Source organism: Rattus norvegicus, chromosome 2 (assembly GCF_021556685.1).
Source record: "Rattus norvegicus strain SHRSP/BbbUtx chromosome 2, alternate assembly SHRSP_T2T, whole genome shotgun sequence".
Taxonomy (NCBI): Eukaryota; Metazoa; Chordata; class Mammalia; order Rodentia; family Muridae; genus Rattus; species Rattus norvegicus.
Genome location: NC_141535.1, coordinates 43,528,636 through 43,549,634, shown reverse-complemented (window position 1 = coordinate 43,549,634; position 20,999 = coordinate 43,528,636). Strand labels below are relative to the sequence as shown.

The 20,999-nt window shown below is 41.0% G+C and overlaps 1 protein-coding gene across 2 annotated transcripts in view; it reads left to right on the top strand.

Annotated features, from left to right (window-relative positions):
- Rab3c (RAB3C, member RAS oncogene family) overlaps positions 1-20,999 on the top strand; it is a 243,345-nt gene that overhangs the window by 23,711 nt on the left and 198,635 nt on the right. For both annotated transcript variants that reach the window (NM_001433831.1, NM_133536.3), the window contains 1 exon segment: positions 2,571-2,798. In NM_001433831.1, the coding sequence (NP_001420760.1) occupies positions 2,571-2,798 (228 nt within the window).

Below are 20,999 nucleotides of genomic sequence, written 5' to 3'. Positions count from 1 at the left end.
CAACAACAACACCACCAACAACAAAACAACGCCAACAACAAGCACAACTCAACTGCCTTCCTATTAGGATGTGGTAAGCCATTCATTGTTCGTAAACAATCTCATTAAAATAATAAGTTGTGAGCCAACATTACCTTTGGCTGCCAATGCTAGGTGAGGCATGTACGTTGCCCAACTACCAAGAAAGGTGATGTTACCTGTTTATGGGCCCTGATTAACACACTAGGAAACACTCCCTCTAAGGTTTCACCTTTCCCTGGATGTACCGTTGTGATCACATGGATATACAAGAAATGCTTACATTTGTATTAGCATAAGAATATGAAGTTCCATCAGAATTTTTATCACCTTTAACTTTTGTGATAGACACAGAAATTCCCTTTGTGTTACTTTTATACAAACAACTGCAGCACTCTCCTGCTGACAGTAAGGATGTGGAGAAGGATGGTATGTTTTCTTAGTATCCCTTTCTCCACTTTCTGCTGTGAATCCCCCCTTAGCTCTGTCTCTCCTGGCTTCAGGCAATTCGTATCATCCTCGGTGTCTTAGATGAGCCCAAGTGTTATTTATTGTTTCGCCAGTCTACCCCCTACGGGAGCTTCTTCTATACCTTGTTCTAGGATTATTCTATTTTCTGTTGCTGCCACAAAATACCTGGTGCTGGATACTTTATAAAGAAACAGGGCATATCAAGCACACACTTTAGAGGTTTGGACGCATGGTGTCAGCCTCTGTAGGCCCTCTAGGGATGGTCTTCTAGCTCTATCTCAGAATGTGGGATGGCATCATGACATGAATACATGTAAGAGTCAGAGATAATTGGATGAGATAGGAAGCCAGAAAGATTCAAGGCCAGGCTTGTTTTGTTGTAACAACATGTTGTTGTGGAAATTAAGCAAGGTTCCTTGAGAATTTGCATTACTCTCTTCTGTGAGTAGGGTTCCGTGGCCTGTTTCATACTGGATTCCACCTTTAAAGTGCTTGCCACCTCAGATGGGGAAACCAAGCCTCCATCTCATGAACATCAAACCATACTAAATTCTCAAGAAGGGATACAATGAATATTATCCAGCTTTTATGGGAAAATGCCTAGCCTAGCATTTTCAACAGAACTTGCAGCAATGGCGCCGTTGTCTTGTATATAACTATCCAGTACATTAGCTGCTGAGTATGTGGGGGAGGAGGGGTTGTTATGCTTGAAATATACATAGTGTGATTTTAAAAACCATATTTTAAATTCTGTTTAATTTTAGTGTAGTTTAAATCTCCATGTGTTCTTTGTGGCTAGCACATTGACTAACAGCAATTGCCAGATAATTCATAGCATCAGAAAGGTGCTGAAGCAAATGGGCTCACCATCCAAAATGCTTGTTTCTCTCCTGAGCCAGACTAGTACTTAGAAGTGGTACAATACTGCTTTGATACATAGCAGAATTATCAAGAAAATAAGGAAGAATAAACATCTATCTAAGGCATTTATACTCAACAACAAACTAATCTTGACACTATTCCGAGTTACAGGTCTGATTTACAGAGGTCTTTTTTTCTATCATTTTCATGAGCAGTCAGGGTAGGTACTATGTCCCTTTATTAAATGTGATAGGGGAAACTGTAGCATATCAATTAAAATAAGTCCACAAGATATATTATGTTCATGTACATGTTCTTAGAGAGTAAAACAACTATACGATGAAGAATATTAAAAATCAATAAAGCTAAGTCCACAAAGATGGTAAGCCCTGGTTCACAGAATCAGTGCTTGAAACCAGGTGTAGTTCACCATGCTCCTGGCAAGAAGTGCCTCCCAATATGCCCTTTTGGAGTACTGTGCTTATTCTATAGATGTCACTGGGAAATGGGGCTCAGGTAAGGAATGTGTTCCCCGGCACTGATTGCCTGGTTTAGAAGCCTGCATTTATTGCTTACAATCTGAATAGACTTGAGTGCATTATCTCATATTTCCACAGCTCATTTTAATAGGGACAAGGTACCTACCTCATATCTAACCCTCATATGAGGGTTAAGTAAATGAGCAATGCCTGGTACATTTGGAACCATATGCATTTATCATTATCGTTTTTAATCTGAAGGAAACTGACGTGTAAATTGGGATGGTGATTTGATACAAAGTTAATAGATAAGATAGAGATGTGCTTAGAATTTTTTTCTAGGAAAGACTAATAACCACATTTTTGGAAGAGAAGCCCTGTTCTGTCAGTTTGAAGCCCCCCTAACTGAGATAACAAAGTTTCAGAGCCCTCAGACCCAGCAAACTCCTCCTAGCTTTGCTTTTCATGTTACTTTGAGAGTTGGCGCCTTTGGTGCCTCTGGTGCCTTTGATTGCTTGCAAATGCTGAAGAGTGACACGCACCAACACAGCTGGAAAGAACTGTAAGACTTGCTATTCTGTCCTCCAGCTGGGAATTACTGCCATGGATACCAGCATCAGAGGGGATAGGAAAGTGCTCGCTCCTTGCTTCCCGAGTCTCTGACATCTGTTTCCGGCAAGGGCAATAATGAGTCTGCTTCGTAGCGAATGGGAAACTGATCCAAACTCCCTTCCCCCACAGATGGCCTCGGCACAAGATGCCAGGTTTGGTCAGAAAGACTCTTCTGACCAGAACTTCGACTACATGTTCAAGTTGCTGATCATTGGCAATAGCAGCGTGGGCAAAACATCCTTCCTGTTCCGCTATGCTGATGACTCCTTCACGTCTGCCTTTGTCAGCACGGTCGGCATCGATTTCAAAGTAAAAACTGTCTTCAAAAATGAAAAGAGAATCAAGCTTCAGATTTGGGTAAGTGACTTTGAACTGACATCATCCTTCACTCTGGGGGCGTTGGACATACAAGTCTGCAGGGGGAAAAATTCTACTTTGTTGGGTCTCCGTGGGGTCCTTGAGCTTTGATTTCTAGCCCTTTTGCTGGAGAACATTGTGTTTCAGAGAGTGAGGCAATGCTTTTGAAGGTATGGGCACTGACATACTTATTGTCATATGATGCTCTTCGTCAGTCTTTAGAAGAGAAGAAATCTAAGATCCTGTGTCTGGGGGTGGGGTGGGGGCACTCAGCGAGAGTTTGTCTCTGTCTCCATATGCGTGACCTTGAGAAAGTCTGTTAAGTCCTTTTGTGGTTCATTTTATAAGATGTACTTAAACAGATAATACATATGTATCTTGTCTTTCGGGGCACAGGAGTCAGCCTGACTTGGGCATTGCAAAAGGGAAGATGATAGAATATAGGGAAAAGGAGGGCTACTTCCTGGCGAGTCCTTGGCCTAACTTTGAGAGTAATCTTTTTATACTTAACAACCTTGGTGTTTCAGCTCTGAAAACCATATTTGTATGATCAAATAACAGAAAATACAAGAAGCAAAATGCATAAAAGAAGGTTCCTCACAAAATTCTGAAGTCATCTGGCTACATAACTAAATTGTTGGCATAAATTTAGAAAACTAGAGAGTAAGAAAGAAGAAAAATAGCAGCCCCAAGTGACAAAGTAACTAAGATACCGGATTTCATCAGACAAATTCTATATAATAAACATCTTATGAAGATCCCGGTGTTCCTAAGTTTACAGATGGAATGACTCGATAGTAGGTTTGGACCCCCTCCTGCCACTCAAATTGATTGAAGCAATAGACAGGTATTTTCCAGGAGAGTTGTCTGCCTCCTTGAGAGACAATATCATTTGGTGTTGATAGAGGGCTGATCTGCAGGACTGATGCCTCTTCGGTTAAATATAGAAAGTTAAAGGGAGACTAATCCCAGACTGTGGCATTTAGACCTTAAAAAAATATAGAACAACCCATATTAAAATGTTTATATAAACTGCATGAACTTTAACCATCTTAAAGGTCTTAGGGATAAAATTTAAAGATGCAAGAAGATGCAGGAATACACATGGTCAACTGTCTGAGAGCAGATGATGACCATTTGATTTATGCTACATCTGGAATCTTCTCGTTCTAACTAGAACTTATGTAAATGCTTGGGGTGGTTCAGCTCCAGGCTTAGCATCTCCCCAGAGTCAATTTAGGGTGCAGTGTCTGTGTGTGGGTGCTTGGTTATGAGTTTGCCTTCAGTCGATGGTCACACAACCCTCAGTACGTGCAGACTGAAAGATGGAGTCCATGGCTCCATATGCAGGGCCTGTTACATTCTACCTTGGTAATCCAGTCAAACATAAGCTTCATATGCGATTTTAAGAATGCTCTCTTGATGTCCAGGGGCTTTGGTGGGTGAAAAAAATTAGTTAATCTGGAAACCATATATCTCTTAGCATCATAGTCGTATAAATCATCAGAAAGAGCAGCCAGTGTTTTCCAGGCAGACACTCCCAAGCTTCTTCCTCTTCTTTGTTCTTTAGAGATATTTGAAAACAATCCCTGTACACTAGCGTGGTTTGCTAGATTGCCCTATAGTTGTTACTGGTTTCCTAAATCTAGGCTGCTGACATAACTATTTGTTGAGATGTAACATTATCTGTCCTTAATACAAAGCTAATATATCTCAAAAAATAAATAAAAAGATTATTTTTATGCTTACATGGGTATTTTTCTTAAAATAGTGTTGCTTCTAGGCCAGAGCTAACTCACTGTCTGCTCTTAGAGATTAAGGCTTGGCTCCTTCTGTGTTTTCTTACTTTGGGGTGATGCTGTACCACCAGAAGCGTACAGAGCCCACCTCAGGGTCTACAGACCCTCCCGCTTTCTCTAACCTCATGAGTCCCAATTTCTGTGACCACTGTGTAGTTTCTAATGGCATTCCTCTTGGACTTGTTCCCGGTTCCAGAAGCTGTGTCACTGTGAAAGCTGCCTTGTGTCTTCCCAGGGCAGCCCAACATCCTACTTCATTTCAGAACTCAACTAACTCATCCTAGAGACGCCTGCACCCCCAAAACCAGCTATCTTGAAGCTCACAACTTTTCTGTCTACTTATTCCTGACACTAGTTTAATCTCATCTATATTTTCACCATCAAAACATAATCTTGTTTGCTATGGGGAACACACCTGGGAGGACTATGGCAGTAGAAGTTTGAGGTCAGCTTAAATACAAAATAATATTGTCTGTCTCTTAGGAGAAAAAAAACCCACAAAAGCTGTGACTCCCAAATGTCCCTAAGCCAACCAAGTAACAAAAGTGCCACCCCATTCTTCTTGTTTGGCTACACTGGGGGTTTTCGTGCACTTATGATTGTAGGGTGTGAAAATTAGTTTTATACAGATAGAGAATCTGGTATACTGAGTAGGAAATATTTAGAAGTCCTATAGAAAGATTTTGTGCTTTTGAAGGTGCCCTATAGTTAGAGAATTTAATGCATATACAGAAACCAAACACTTCTATAAGTAAACACTACACAGGGTAAATATAAATATCAATTGTTGGGTGGGAATTGTCCGTGTCTTCTCTCTCTAGTCTCCTGGTAATCCCACTCCATGTTTATTATCTTCCCTGATTAATCTGAAAATGGTGTATGCTAAATGACTACCTCAGAGTCATTTAGGCACACATAGGGGTGCCTAAGGAGATTTTCAGGTTTGGTCTATTGGCTTCTATGGTTGTAGTTGTTTGACCTTCCTGCTGTAGTAGACATTCTTGAAGATGACAGTGATAATCTTGGACCACACATCCTGGTATACTGAAGACATTTGGGGAGGAGTTTGAGTGTCATATGGGTTGAGGTTTTGGGGAGAAGTTATGATAAAGAGTAGCATGTCTACACTTCAGCGATAACTTCAGGGATCCCGGCTCTATGCTGTAAGTGCACTTTATATATAGTTATTGCTGCTTAGCAACACTGACAATTTATTTGTGACTATATTTAACCCTGATGGGTTGACCTAGCTTGGTCGTTTAAAAACAATTTACTGCCCTTCACAGCCTATTTTATGCACTTATGTTAATGTCTAACTAATTTACTAAGACAATAACAACAACAACAACAACAAAAAAAACACATTTCACCCAAAAGAAGGGAAGGAGTTTCACAGTCTGGGAGCCATTGGAGTTCTGTCCACTGCAATATACCATTTACCAAGACAGGCTGAAAAGACTGTGGTCCTGTGAGGTGATGAAAAATACCCTGGAGTGTTCAGATAGTGAGGTGGCCATCCAGAGATGACTGTACACATTGGACAAGGGCACCAGCCAAGGACAAGTGAGACTTCTCTTCAGTCAAACTCGTAGCAGTATTTAACTTCCAATAAAGATACCTAGTTAGGAAACACGATCTAGAGAAGTTATGCAATTGTAGTCCATGCCAGAGAAGAACCTGAAGACTGCCATTGGGACTTGTGCCAGTCTGATTTTTCTATGCTGAATTCACATGCCACATAAGGGCTGGACTCTGACAAGACTGACAAACTTCATACCTGATTGTCACTGAAACGTACTAAATACAGACAAATCAAACGAGGCCAGATTTCAGGTAATCTTTCTACGTCAAGAGGGCAGAGACTCCACTGGAAGAGGCAGAGGAGAGCCTCCTGCTTTTCCACTGTGGTGGTTTGCTTTCTCTTTATGTACTGTGTGAGATTTCCTCTCTCCACAAACTGCCTGCTGGATTATCAACAGATAACCATGTAAATAAAGCCTTTTAAAAATTTTAGCCTTTAAATAAAGGCTATGAGAAACATGGGCCACTGTTCCTCTACTCTAGACATTTTATACCTCTACTCTATGGAACTTAGCACTTTGTTGAGAGACATGCCATCCTTAAGTTCTATTTACTTATAAATTTTAGATATATTAGCATATTAAAAATTCCTTTATTCTTAATCACATTAACCTCTCATATTGCAGTTTCATTTCATTATCCTCCTTATGAGCCTCAAGTTAAAAAAAAACCTTAACATTTCAGAGATTACCAATGTTTAAGTTGGCTCTCTCTCTTTCCTAACATATGTTTAATGCTACTGGGAATAAACTGGGGATGTAATTGTGGTATTTTGGTGTAGGCTTGTAAAGAGCTATCTGGGGTGAGCATCGTCCCAAGGGCAAGATGAAAAAGTGTGTGGTATCAATAACTGAGATAACCATAGCTCATGTTTATTTTCAGGGTCTCGAAATAAGGAAGAAATTCAGAACAATGTTTGTAAGCAGAAGAGCTGCTAGGAGGTTTGCAAATTAGACACCGAGGTAGCCACACTCTGACAGTGGGGTCTTGTGGACAGAGTGCAGCTCTGGCTCATTCTGTCCAATTGCTCAAGTCCACAACTCACGTGTGATGCCAATGGAAGGCTAATTGCTCACCTGGAGAATATGGTTCACACACATGATGGAACAGGTGGGGAGACAGCGTTACTATTTCCTTTAAATCTACAGCAAACATTCATGGTTTCCACTCTTCTTGACCCTCTCAGTGTTTCCTACTCTGGTGAGGTTTCACTTATTTGTTTGTTTTGGTTGGTTAGTTGGTTGGGCTTTGTGTTTGTTGATTGTTTGTTTTGGTATTTGTTTGGTTATCTTTTTAGTCTTTCTTGAACCCTATCCCTGTCCATCTTTGCATTATTTTGAATGAGGAATGTGTCTCATAGATATCTAGATACTAGAATCCCAGTTCATGGTAATATTTGGGGGAGATTATAGAACATTTAGAACGTGAAGACTGGTTGGAGAAACTGCCTACAGGATGGCCTAGAGAGGTTTAAGTTTGCTTCAGTTCCAGTTAGTTTTGTCTGCTTTCTGCATTCATTTGAGAATGTGTCCATTTCTATGCTCTAGCTGCCTGTTCTCATGCCTCCCTGCCATTACGGACTCCTCCCCCCTTAAACCATTAGCCAAAATAAAGTCTTCCAGAAGCTGCTTCTTGATAATTGTATTTTATCACAGAAAAAAAAGCAAACTAGTATGTTATTTATGATCTCTGGACTGTTGTGAGTTATTGAAAAACATAATTTGAGTGTTTGAATATCAGGCTACCCTCCAGAGCTGGGGACATTACAAAGTAGCCAGGGGAACCTTGAAAAAGACCTTTCTCCAGCCAGACCTCCATGTTGACATCTAGGGCTCTTGCTCAGATCTAGTCTGTTTCCAGAAGAGGTTGATGTTACTATTTCAAAGCTATTGTCAGTCATTTATCTGCTGTTCAGGAAGCAACAAAAAGATTGGAGTTCATCAAATGCTTTATACACTAGTACCTGTCTGGAATCTATTGAGGAGGTAGTGCAGACTCATTGAGAAAATGATGGTGATCCTGCTTTAGGCTAGAGGTCAGGGAAAATGTCATTTTAAAATATGCTATATTATTTAAATGTGACAAGATCAACAGAGGAGAAGATGACTCTGCCATTGAAGAGATAGTTGGTTGTATCCAATGATCATAAGACAATGGCACTTGGTTTTTGGGAGGGAGAAGCAGGTAGATTGATAGACTTAAACATTACCATATGCTCATGAGGAAGAGGTTGGGGAGCTGTGGGCAAGAACTTCACTCAAGAGTTCTGCCAAATAAAGGATTCAAAAGGAAATTAAATCGCTTCTGAAGTGGCTGTTTAGGATCTTGTCTGCAGTCTCTGAGGTGGCTCTAATGGTCTTGTTGATAGGACATATGCACAGAGGTTGAGATCCACATAAAAGAGGTGGGTGTGAAGTGAGCTCTGGACTGGTTGGCTTGCAGTTTTAAAGCTTTCTTCAGTAAGTTCTTGGCTTCAGTGTTGACTGACCTAGACAAGAGCAGCCTCTCTGGGGTGAAAGGGAAATGAACCCATGAGTAATACAGAGGAAGGCCTCTTCTGTGACAGAGGCTGGAATTCTAAATAGTCCCACACAGGCTCCATGCACTTCTGTGTCTCAGCATTTGTGGACTTGGAAAGCTAACTCAGAAAAAGATATTGCAAACCATTGAGCAAACTCATATTGATATTCACTTATACTAATAGTTTTACTGATAGCAACATTTTTGAGCCCAGGACCGAGCACTGAGCTATACAGTAAAACATGTACATGCATTTGTACTTAAGAATTACTTAATAACACAGGCTTTTGTTGGGGATTTCTGTCTTAGACTGGAACTCCCTATGTTGTCTCAGTGGTGCTCGAACTCCTAAGTACTAGCATTACAGCTGTAATGACCACTCTAGGTTTTTATTTCTTGATATAACCCAGTGAAGAAAGGTAACATTATAGCCCTGCATTATAGATAATGTAAAATAAGGCCACAAAGTTAATAAGGCCCAAGGACACAGGTGAGATATGCCAGCAGCCATCCTCAACCCTGGCACTACATTCTAAGCCCAGGTATTTGACCGTAAAGTATAAATGAGGTCTGTAGGCAAGGCAAAATACGTTTGGCTCCTTGGGACATCTAATATTAGATCCTGCATATCTTAATCCCCAGTGACTACTTTTCTACACTGCATAATTGCTTATTATCTTTGTTACTTGTTCCAAAAACTGTATAATTCTGGAGGTGGAGGGGATCAGTTATTTTGCTTAGAATTTACTATCTGGGACCAGGAGCACTTCATGGATTATGTGTTCTGTGTTTAAAACAGGTATGCACAGGAGCTAAAACACATTCAAGTGCTCCATCCTTGAGATTTCTGGAACGCTGCTGCCACTGCTGGGGAGCACGCATGCGTGCAGGGCAGGGTGTGAGCAAGGGGGAGCGTGTGCCTGCGCAACAATAGCCCTGCCCCTAGCTTTTCATTCAATGCTCATTTAGTCCCGTCTTTCTGTTCATCGATTTAAGGATGGTCTTAGAGTCTTCTAGTTTATTTTAAGAGGCTCACACTCTGCCCAGATGAGGTCCTTAAGAGAATGGCAAACACTGGTGACAGCTGCCAGGGCCGTCCTTGCTGCTGTCATTTGCCGGCTCCTCTCCCCATCATGTTGCTTTTAACTTAGCACTTGCTTTTCCTCAGAGGCTGAGAGAGGCCAGCTTTCATTTTTCTCCCAAGAGGAAGCTGATGTGTGTGAAATGTCAAGATGCATGAAACCTTTCACTCTGTTGGTGGCTGAAAGCAACATCCCTGGATCCCACTGTGTTGAAACCAATTTCCAAGTCTGACAAGATACAGAAGGTGGCAAGGACTCTGTTCTGTCCTAATCAGGTCTGCCTGTTACATGGGAAACAACTGAGGTAGAAAGGTTAGCCTGGTGCGATCAGTAACTGTTTTTGGTAATGCAGGTGGAATGGTCCAATGAATGGCAGGAGTGGGGTTTCTGGAGTTTAGTGATCTAGGTTCTAAATTGTTCTTAATTATTAGCAGCTGGGTGACTTCAAGTCCTGGGTTCTCTTTGCCTCTATTTCATTTCATTTGTAAAATGGTGTAGCATATACACAGCCCTCAGGTGCCCATAAATATTTGTATTTACTTCAATCCAAGCATGAAATTCATACTCAATAGATGCCATTGTCCTTCGTTTATAAATGCGGTATACTGCCACTGAAGCGAATGTAACTGATTTAGTAATTTTATGTTAACTGATGCTTGTCGAGTGCCTACTGTGTACCACAGTAGGTTTTGAGGGTACAGTAGAGAAGGGTGCCCAGGAGCCATGACAGGGGCCAACCATCTGACTGGGCTGTAGACACTATCTGATGCTATGCAGAGCAAGTAATATGCCTGACCTAGTCTTGGAGACTTTGAGAATCTTTACTGTAGTTATCCATACCCGAGATGACAACTGAGTAGTGAAACAAAAAAGAATCCTTTGTTCATGCATTCAGTGTTCAGTGGCATTTATTCTGTGCTTAAATGGCTTTATAATATGTGCTTGAGAAGGGACTTGGAACTGAAGCTAAATACACAAAAATATCAATTACGGTAAATACTAAGGGAGAGATGGAGCACTGTGATAATTGGAAAAACACAGTGGGGGGTAGAGCTTTTAGGTAATTTCGTAGGAGATGGAGAGTTTATATGAAATGATTCCTGCGCCGAGGCCTGGAGGTATTTAAAGCATGGATAGGCTTTCAGTGTGAAAGGAGGGAGAGAATTTGATTTTGTTTTTCTACCATAGCTTCTTGTAGCATATTCGTGTGTACTTCTTGTTTATCAATCTGACTTCCTTTGATTTTGCCCTCCATCTGAGCAACGGTGGATATGGATGACTGAAATAGGAGGCTTTGGCATTCAGAGAAAAATGCCTTCCATAAAGGAGAGGCAATTCTGACTACCTGGTCTCAGATAAATGATTTTTTTTTTAATGATCAAACTTGGAAAAAATCAAAACTTGAATAAAAATCTTTTCAAGAAACTAGGTAGGAAGGAGAAAGTGAAGAAAAGGAAGAATGTGGAGGATAAGCATTTGACCCCGAGTCATCAGGAGAAGACTGGAAAGAATCCTCTACTTCCTGGTGGACCAATGGTGTTTCCTGTGGTCTTGGGTCTACCCACACTTTCCTTTTCCTACAGTGGTTCCCTGCATGTCTCTCCCGCATTCATCTCTCATTACAGTTCCTTTTCACTTTGATTATAATTCTTCACTATAAAAAAGCATCTTGTCTTGGCAACCATATTGTAAGGAAGTGTCTCATGGTGAGCATGGCAACTGCAGATACGTGCAGACTCTGCTATATCTGTATACTTTACAGAAACCCCTACCCCTTCCTTGCTACTGTATTATGGGGTTTGTAAATTTGCCAACCAAAATGTTGAGGCTGTATGAACACACTGGTTAGTTTAACTGGAATTCTGTTCTGGACTTATGTGGGTCCAAATTCCCCTAAAACAATAGTATCATGAAATCATTTTGTGATAAGAATATTCTTCAGAACCAGCTCTCAGAGTTTTTAAAATCGTTGCTTCATTGACTTTGACAAGTTGATCAACTTTGTCATACCTCAATCTTCCCAACTGTAAAATGGGGACAACATTATTACTTTGGTTATAGTCTTACTATCAAGGATAAGTAGAATGTTTACAAAGTTCTTAGCATAATATTTTTCATAAGTTCTCAATTTAAAAATCATTATTCCTTACAGCCTTAATATCATGAACCCCATGCACTATCTTATTTTCTGGGACAGATATTTCCAGTTCTAAATCATACAGACATCATTTATATGAAGTAGTTTGATTTTGATATTCTGATGTTTAATAAGACAGAAAAGATATAAGGATATTGATGAATTAAGCATCCCCAGGACAATGCTTCCCCCCCCCTCTCTCCTCTTTCTCTTCCCTCCCACACCCATGAATTGTAATCTACCCAAGTACAGCTGCACTGTTGAAGAATGTCCTGGTGCTTTTGAGACATCTGTGCATTTAGACAGCAATCAGCTACACAGAGAAGTCAAACCCATACAGCTTATTTATTAAATACCCATAAACCTGATGCCTTACCCCAGAGCAAAACAACTATACATCACTGGGTTCATAGAAAGATGCTATTAAAATCCTGAGATGTACTTTCTTCTCAATACTTCCTGGTGACTCTGGCAGATTTTTATCTACTATATGAACAGCTATGTCTGTGTCATTATTTTGCCTGTTGGTATTTTTCTACACAGCTCATTTAAAGTTATACCTTATATATTTATAAAGATATATTTACTATCATAAAACACAGTTCAAATTATGGTACAAGTTAAACATTTAACTACCCAATATTTCTCTAGTCATATTTAAGGAAAAAGCACCATAATGCCCTAAATGGATGGTAGTTAATTTTATAGGAGCCAATATTTTTCCCTTGTCCTTTTACTACCATAAAACTAATTCTGCTGATCCTGAACCTTCTCACTGTGGTGGCTCAAGATAAAGAGATAGAAAATGAGGCTGAGTGTAAACCTATCTATACAAATTATTCTGCTCTAGATGCCAGTGGGTCTGAAGGAAGGCAGGTCAGTCATGGTTTGTAGTTTTTGCCAACTTGACACACACCTAGATGTGCCTGGAAAGAGGGAATCCTGGGTGAGGAATTGCCTCTATTAGATAGATTCAAGGACATCTGTGGAATATGTTCTTGCTTCCAGATCGATGTGGACTAGCCCACTCTGGACAGCTCCATTCCTGAGCACATGTCCTGGTTTGTAAAGGAAAGGTAGTTGAGCACACCAAGGATTAAGCCAGAAAGTAGCATTTTGATCTCTGTTTTAGTTTCTCCCTCCAGGCCTTGAGTTCCTACTTTAGCTTCCCTTGATGATGCCTCTATTAATCACACAATGTGTTTTTAGTTTTCATAAAACTAACCTATTACATTTCAAGAACTAGTTTAAATTCAGATGGACATTATTCAAGTTCCTTGTTTCCTCTCTTCATCGTAATCTGTAATCTTAAACATCTTGGCGTAGAAAACATGTTGATCCTTTGCCAACTACCCACTAGCATTTATCATTGGCATTGCTTTGGTCTTAATACCTCAGAGGTCTGGGAACCAGTGACATGAAAGAGTTCATGATTCTGACCTCCTGGACAGTTTGGGGAAAAGAGCCTTTCAGTGGTTGTGCATAGTGAAGTAACCTGACATTAATATCTTGAATCAGGTATTTTGAGTAATTGCTATGTGATATAAAGAATAATTATAGGTTCTACAGTGAGGGCATTATGGGCTTTCAGATTTTCTTTTGTTGCTTGGTGATTTACAGCAGAACAGCACTGAAAACAAATGTGGACATAAAGAGAAGATGAGAGAACAGCCATGGCAAAGGAGTCAGCCACATCATTTGTATTTTATAGACAACAAAGGCAGATGATGGGGTGGGCCTTCTGTTCTATGAGAAATGCTTTCTTCAGGGGTGCCTTGATGGTGAGATGTTGGCATGGCAATGCTCTAGGAGGGCTGAGTTGGGAGCTGAGCATCCTCAAATCTCATGTGATTGGTTAAGGGTGTAATGGGTTGTCTTTCTCAATTGACCCCAAAATTGAAATAGGGGCAAAAATTAGGAGGTTTACCAGTGTGATGGCTATTCCTAGTTGTCAGCTTGACTACATATGGAATAAACTATAATCCAGATCCAATCAAACCTGTGATCCAGATCTTGAGGTTGGAAGTCACCAGTTTGTGACCTGAATCTTGACATGGAGATTTTGAAGCACAGTAGCCAAGAAAAGCTTAGGCCCAGACAAGGTAGTACACACCTTTAATCTCAGGAGATTGGGGCAAGCAGATCTCTGAGTTCAAGGTCAGCCTGGGACAAAGCAAGTTTCAGATCCAAGCATGGTGGTACACAACTTTATTCTGAGGTACAGCTTCTGCTGGTGACTTACATAGGGACATTGGAAGAAGAAAGACTCTCTTCTTCTTCACCTGCTTGCATTTACTTGCCAGCACGTCTGTTGGAACCTACTTCTTCAGGATTCCAGCTTATACAGAAGACCAGGTAAAACACCTAGCTCCATGGGCCTGAGCAACTATTAGATTTTTTGACTCTCCATTCGCAGCTGCCCATTGTTGAGTTAGTTAAACTACAAACTGTAAGTCATTACAATAAATTCCCTTAATTATATATAGAGAGTCCATAAGTTCTGCTACCCTAGAGAACCCTGACTAATACAAACAGTTATTAAATAAGTCCAGCTCCATGTAGTTGATTGATGAAGCTGTGCTCCAGCTTTCTAGACTTGATCAAGTCGTTTGGCTTCCTTCAAGTCTGACCTGCAGCCAGCTTACTTCCTGGTTTCCCAATTATGATAGATAAAGAGGCCAGTTTCATAGGCAGGTTGATGCAAGTCATGAGCCAAGGTCTGTGTTGACATTTGGTCTGTCATTCATCTGCTTGTGTATTAAATCTCTCGCAGCGTGCCAAGCACATGGGCAACTCAAGAGCAAAAGGAAGAATAACCCAGAAAAGTACAGTGAATCTTATGAGTCGGATAGTTTGATTTTAGAAAAACTAGCTGTGATAGACTTTGTTTTTAGTTCCTATAAAATATGAATACTGCATTTGCTTTGTAGAATTGTTTTGAGAAATAGCAGCATGTGTGTAATGTACCTCTTTGATTGCTCTCATGCTCTTCAGATCCATATATAGCTATAGAAGCTTTCCAGAGCCTGGAAGAATTTATATACACCTGAATCAAACATATAGCTACACCCATTGTTGCTATTGTACCAGAAATTATGCCTGGGTAGCATTTAAAATATCTATTAGTTCACCATGAAAACGCTAAGCATACACCCTTCATATCTACCCACCAACAACGAGGTAATTGTTAGTCTTAAGAACTGGAGAGCTGGCCTCCTCTCCTTGTCACTCAAATGCAATTACCTGGAGCAACACTCTCCCCAATTCACACAAGCAAGGAAGGTAGTGTGCATGGGAAATCCTTCTTCAGCCATCCTCTACTTAGCACCACGGGCTTCCTCCATTGGGATGTCTGGAAAAGTTCTGAGATGAGCGCAGATAGTAAAAGCAAACTCTAGGATCCTGACATTTGTAGGCGTACATTTCTTGCAACCTACTTTTAATAAGGATTCAGCCTCTCCTTTAGCCTAACACCCAGCAGAGGTAGTGGATAAAAAAAAAGATATTAGGACGTGAGGAAAGCGACCTGTTCAGTAATAGTTCCTTGGGGGCAAGATTGATCTTCTTTGGCAGCAGATCCTTCTTGTAGCAAATACCAAGTATGGATCAGCAGCTGCAGAGCAGTCCTCTAGGCAGGCAGACAGCACACACGAACCAGCAGCTATACACCAGTGCTGGCCAACGCCAGGTGCAAACCAGCAACTGTAGGCCAATCCTGAAAGAACTATTAGGCTCACCAACTGGCCTGAGGTGAGGCTGTGGAAGCAGTAAACTGGTGCAGGAACCTCACGAGCAGTTCTTGGGCAAGCTTCTTTCAATGGTACCTTTACCTCAAGATGAGCTCAAGAACACCATGCAAGGCAAACCAATAACAATATATGCACATTGTTAGTGAAGAATATCCAGGCAGAGCAAATCAAATCAATGCTCAGTGTTCCTCTCCCACTGTATGTAGAGTCATATTTATACTCATTCTTCAAGCATTCTTTCATGTGTTTGCTATATCAAAACATCCTTTCACCTGTCTCTGCTACAGGAAAAGATTCTTTTACCTGTCTGCTTTAGCAGGACTTCCTTACACCTGCGTGCCCCAGAAAGACATTGTTTAACCTAACTAACTTTCCAAAGAAACTTCATGTTTCCACTTCAGGAAATCCTTCAAAGTTTTTCCGTCACTAATTGTCAGTCTATGGGAAGCTTCACACGAGTAAAGGGATAATATCCCAACTTTTCTAATGATGGTCAAATTGTAAAACATTGGTTTGTTCATTGAGAAATGAATGAACTTTCACAAGTGAATGACGAGGTTTTTATGCCTGGATCCTTTAAACAAAGTAAGCCCCATGGAAGGCTGAGCCAGGCCCCTAAAGCATATTATTGACACTTTATCATAAATCAGAGGGGAAGTGAGATGGTACTGGGTATGCTGAACTCTTTCCCTCTCCTTCAGTGCAGAGCACTGAAGCTAGTACTTTGTGCACAGTTCTGCCCTCACACCTTTAACCTTCCCTTTAAGTCAAGTACAAGGAAGGAGGGTTCCCTCCATCCCCGTGCTACACCACCCCTCTTGAAATTTTCCCAGGCTGGGTTAATGTAGACTCATAAAATTTCATCTCTGCCATGAAGTCATCACAAATTCACAATCAGTTGGACACAAGAGGACACAATTTGGAAGCAGTTTTCTTACTTGCTGTCCAGCTGGCGTCTTTGAATATGGTAATAAGTCTAGGCTATGAGTTTGAAAAAGTTATGTTCCAGATGGAGTTTTGTATGACACACCCACAAAAGGTTGAAAGTGATGGTTAGAGGAGAAAGGCTTCATGTTCAGGGGCTGTGAGGTTTGCAGAGAGCTTCTGTTGGAGTGAGTGGGACATAGAGGGGACAGAGGAAGGGGAGTTTCAGAAGACAAATTTATTCCACAGAGTGAGCACCTTTGTTTTCTCAATGGGATAGTCTGCTCTATGACTTCAGCACAGACCAGTCTTTCCAATCTTCAAGTCACTTAGGGTCTTGTTTCAGAATGCAGATTTTAAACCTCCTTGCATGTTTACCAAGTTGGAATTGCTCTTCCAACAGAAGCCAGAGCTCCGGATTTTTAAAATAAGTTTCTAATTTGGAAACTGCCATTCTATAAAGCAGGTGCTGGGTGGACATATCTCCTCTTACACTGTCTTCCTGATGAGCTGGGTGTGAGCTTGATTCGGGGAGACCACATAGATCTGGGAAGTGGAGCAGTCTCTTTGCAGAGCTCCTCCTGATTTCTGGAGCCAGAGAGCAGCCTTAGCTTGGCTCAGATATAGCTTCCGGCTAAAAGCCTTTTATTTGAAATAGCTGGGGTCAGAGGTTTGCGTGGCGGGAAGAATAGCATCAATGTTTCAAGACCCCAGCATAATCTGATAGACAAAGGATCCACCTGCCTTCTGTCTTTTCTTCTCAGTGTTCCAGCATGATTTTCTTTTTCCTTTTTGAAGTTTATAGATTTTTTCATTTTTATTTTATTTTTTTAATCTTTATTAACTTGAGTATTTCTTATTTACATTTCGATTGTTATTCCCCTTCCCAGTTTCCGGGCCAACATACCCCTAACCTCTCCCCCTCCCCTTCTATACGGGCTTCCCCTCCCCATCCTCCCCCCATTACCACCCTCCCCCCAACAATCACGTTCACTGGGGGTTCAGTCTTGGCAGGACCAAGGGCTTCCCCTTCCACTGGTGCTCTTACTAGGCTATTCATTGCTACCTATGAAATTGGAGCCCAGGGTCAGTCCATGTATAGTCTTTGGGTAGTGGCTTAGTCTCTGGAAGCTCTGGTTGTTTGGCATTGTTGTTCATATGATGTCTCGAGCCCCTTTAAGCTCTTCCAGACCTTTCTCTGATTCCTTCAACGGGGGTCCCATTCTCAGTTCAGTGGATTGCTGCTGGCATTCGCCTCTGTATTTGCTGTATTCTGGGTCTGTCTCTCAGGAGAGATCTACTGGAGAGGCTCCTGTCGGCCTGCACTTCTTTGCTTCATCCATCTTATCTAGTTTGGTGCCTGTATATGTATGGGCCACATGTAGGGCAGGCTCTGAATGGATGTTCCTTCTGCATGATTTTCTGACCCTCTCTTTAAAACTAGATATAGTTTCTTTTCCTGTGGGTTACTGACTTTGCTTTTGGTCTTTGTTCTTTTCCCTCCTACTTAAGTTCCTCTTAGACACCGACATTTTGAAGGATTTTCTTTAAACTCCCTTCAGCCCACTTTTTTGTTTTGTATCACATCGTGAAGGAAAGCAAGGAAGTCCAAATACCATCTCTCCCCGCCTCAAGCAAAGAGAGGCTGCTTCCGCAAGTTCCTACATTTGCAACAGCTATTCCCACTTTTAAAAAGGCATGTCAGGATGCCTTCACAAATCCTAATGAGTAACAAAACTGACCTCTTTGGAAGCCCAGGGCAGCATTCACCCAACTTCTTAACCTTTACCTAAATAAAGGCAGCAAGCTAAGCCTAGAGAACTATTGCTACATCATATTTTTAGAGTGAGTTAAGGAACATAGGGACACATCCGTCCTTGACTCCTTCTTTAAGATGAACCCCCCGGAAGATGCCAAATCTTATGGGGGAAATCCCAGGGCATCTTAAAGCTAGAGGATAAAAAGAATGGTAAAGGGTAAGACAGAGGTTTAAGACACTATACATACAATAGATTCTGCCATGACCTGATAACATTTTTCTGAGAAAAATATAATAGTAATTAGTGCCAGGAAAAACATGTAACATAGACATTCCTGATAAGGAAGGGGAATGAAGAAGATGACAGCAGTTGCTCAAACTTGCCTCACCTAAATGAAACCCTGTTATTTACACAGATACACGGATAAGCTATCATTTAGATGTTGTCACCAGCTGCGTCTTCCACTCACTCTGGGCTCCCAAAAGCATCATAATAGGGACATGGGAGCTTGTCAGTGGGCTGCTGGCTATCTGAAGGCATATACTTGTGTCTGATGGTGTGAGCCTATGCTCATTTATTCTATAAAGAGTTGGGTGAGAATTATGTTTGGCTGTCCTCCTAAGCTTTATTCATGCATTTCTAGTTCTCGTATTAATTGCCGTTCTTCACCCCCATTATTTCAGTTGTTCAAGTGGATGGCTATTTATTCCTATCTTTGAAAAGCCTCAGAGAGAAACTAGCTTGAAATATTCGCTTCTCAAGAACCAGTGCTGCATTCTGGTTAGGAGGCCACGCCCTGATATTGCGCTGTCTGGGTTTAGCGTCTTGGAAGTTCTGTTCTACCGCCCAACCAACTCCTTGCAACTCCAGTTTCTTCAATCAGAAACTAAGCACAAACAGAACATCTACCTCATAGTTATGAAGAACCATCAGAGGAAAACCTGCACCTCTCGGGCCTAGATACTCTACTAGTTTCCCTTATCGGCGTAGCTTGGATCAAGTTATAAGCCAAGTTATGCTTTGCCATTCTGAAACTCCCCCCAATCATACACATTCATGAGGCATGGTACCCCACCATGTGGATTCCTTCCTCAAGATACAGAAACTCTCCCAGCTGCTGGGTACCTTTTAGTTATATGAATTCCAGTCCCTATCCAACCTGAGTCCACCCTGGCTGTAGAGCAGTAGGGTAAATGAGAAGGCAGTGTGGGAGCAGGAGGTTGGAGGCTGTTGCTTCTCTTTGCAGAAAGACTAGCATTCAAAAGAAAGACATTGGACTGAAAGAGAGTGAGAGAGGCAATGAGCAGGAGGGTGGGAAATAAGTTATTAGAAAGAGCAGGGTGTTTGTAAAAGCAAAATGCTGAATTTAATTCCAGCTTCACAGAAATGTGAAGATTTGATGCAGGAACAAACAGTCCAAGAGAGGTGGGAAAGTTTATTGCTCTGCCAATCAGTTGAATTCCTATTTGATTTGAAGGAGTACAATATAATACCTTAGCGATCTATCTTAGAGAAACCACAATGGATTGCATTCGGCAGTGCGGTAGCTAAACGTTCTGCATCCTTAAATTCAACTCACTTTGCTATAAAATATCTGAGAAAGAATTTAGGTTAGTACTATACATGTAAAGATTTTTTCCCTTATTGTCATTTCCTAAACAACATAGTACAACAATGCTATCTATACACATAGCATTTTTTTTATGTGGAATTGGGCATCATAAGTAACCTGGATATGATTTAAGTGTGTGGGATACTATGCTTATTTTGTAGAAAATAACATTGTATTTTTATATGAGACTTAAACATTGGCAGAGCTTGGTTGTGGGTGCAATTCTTCTTGGATCCCACCACTAATAGATATGCCCATATATAGAAATGGTTTTTCTTCTCTTTTCCCTCCAGAGGACAGAATATTAAAGGTATAGGAAGCAAACTTGATGGTCAGATGCATATGTTATGGTGAGACCCTGGCCTCCATTGTCTAACAAAGCATAGGTGGGGGCTGCAGTCCGACCTTAATGTGAGCTCTGTGAAGAAAGATTTCTACCCTGTGCCACCTTAAACACTTTTTGTGTCAGGTTATGTCATCTGGAATGAAGAATAGACCCCTGGGCTTTCAGGAACAAGTTCTAGAGAACTGGATATATTTAAGTCAGAGAATTATTATTTGGCATCACATTCGGACTCATTGAGTTCAGACCTGGAAACCTTCTGGGCCCCAACTGGTACAAGCGCCTTTCTGGACCAGGGTCTGTATGTCTGTGGATTCTTGCTGGCCACTTCCAGCCTCTGCATCTACTCTGAACAGTTTGCCTTAGAACAGTTGTCACTTAATGTTTGCTTATTTTTCTAATGTAGAAAAGAAAATGAATGACTGAAATCCTAACACAGCTTGAAGAGTATTTAGTAAAGAGGACTTCATTAGATGCAAGGCAGTGGGTAGGAGTTGACATGGGTGGGGGAGGAGAGAGAGAGAGAGAGAGAGAGAGAGAGAGAGAGAGAGAGAGATTTTCTTCTTACCAATTTGTGATATGGTATATAAATAGACTTGTTCTTCCTATAAATATATTTTCCTAATTGCTTGCTTTTAATCTTGTTTACTCATGTTTTAGAAACATTTCAAAAAAATTTCCGCTCATATCTATC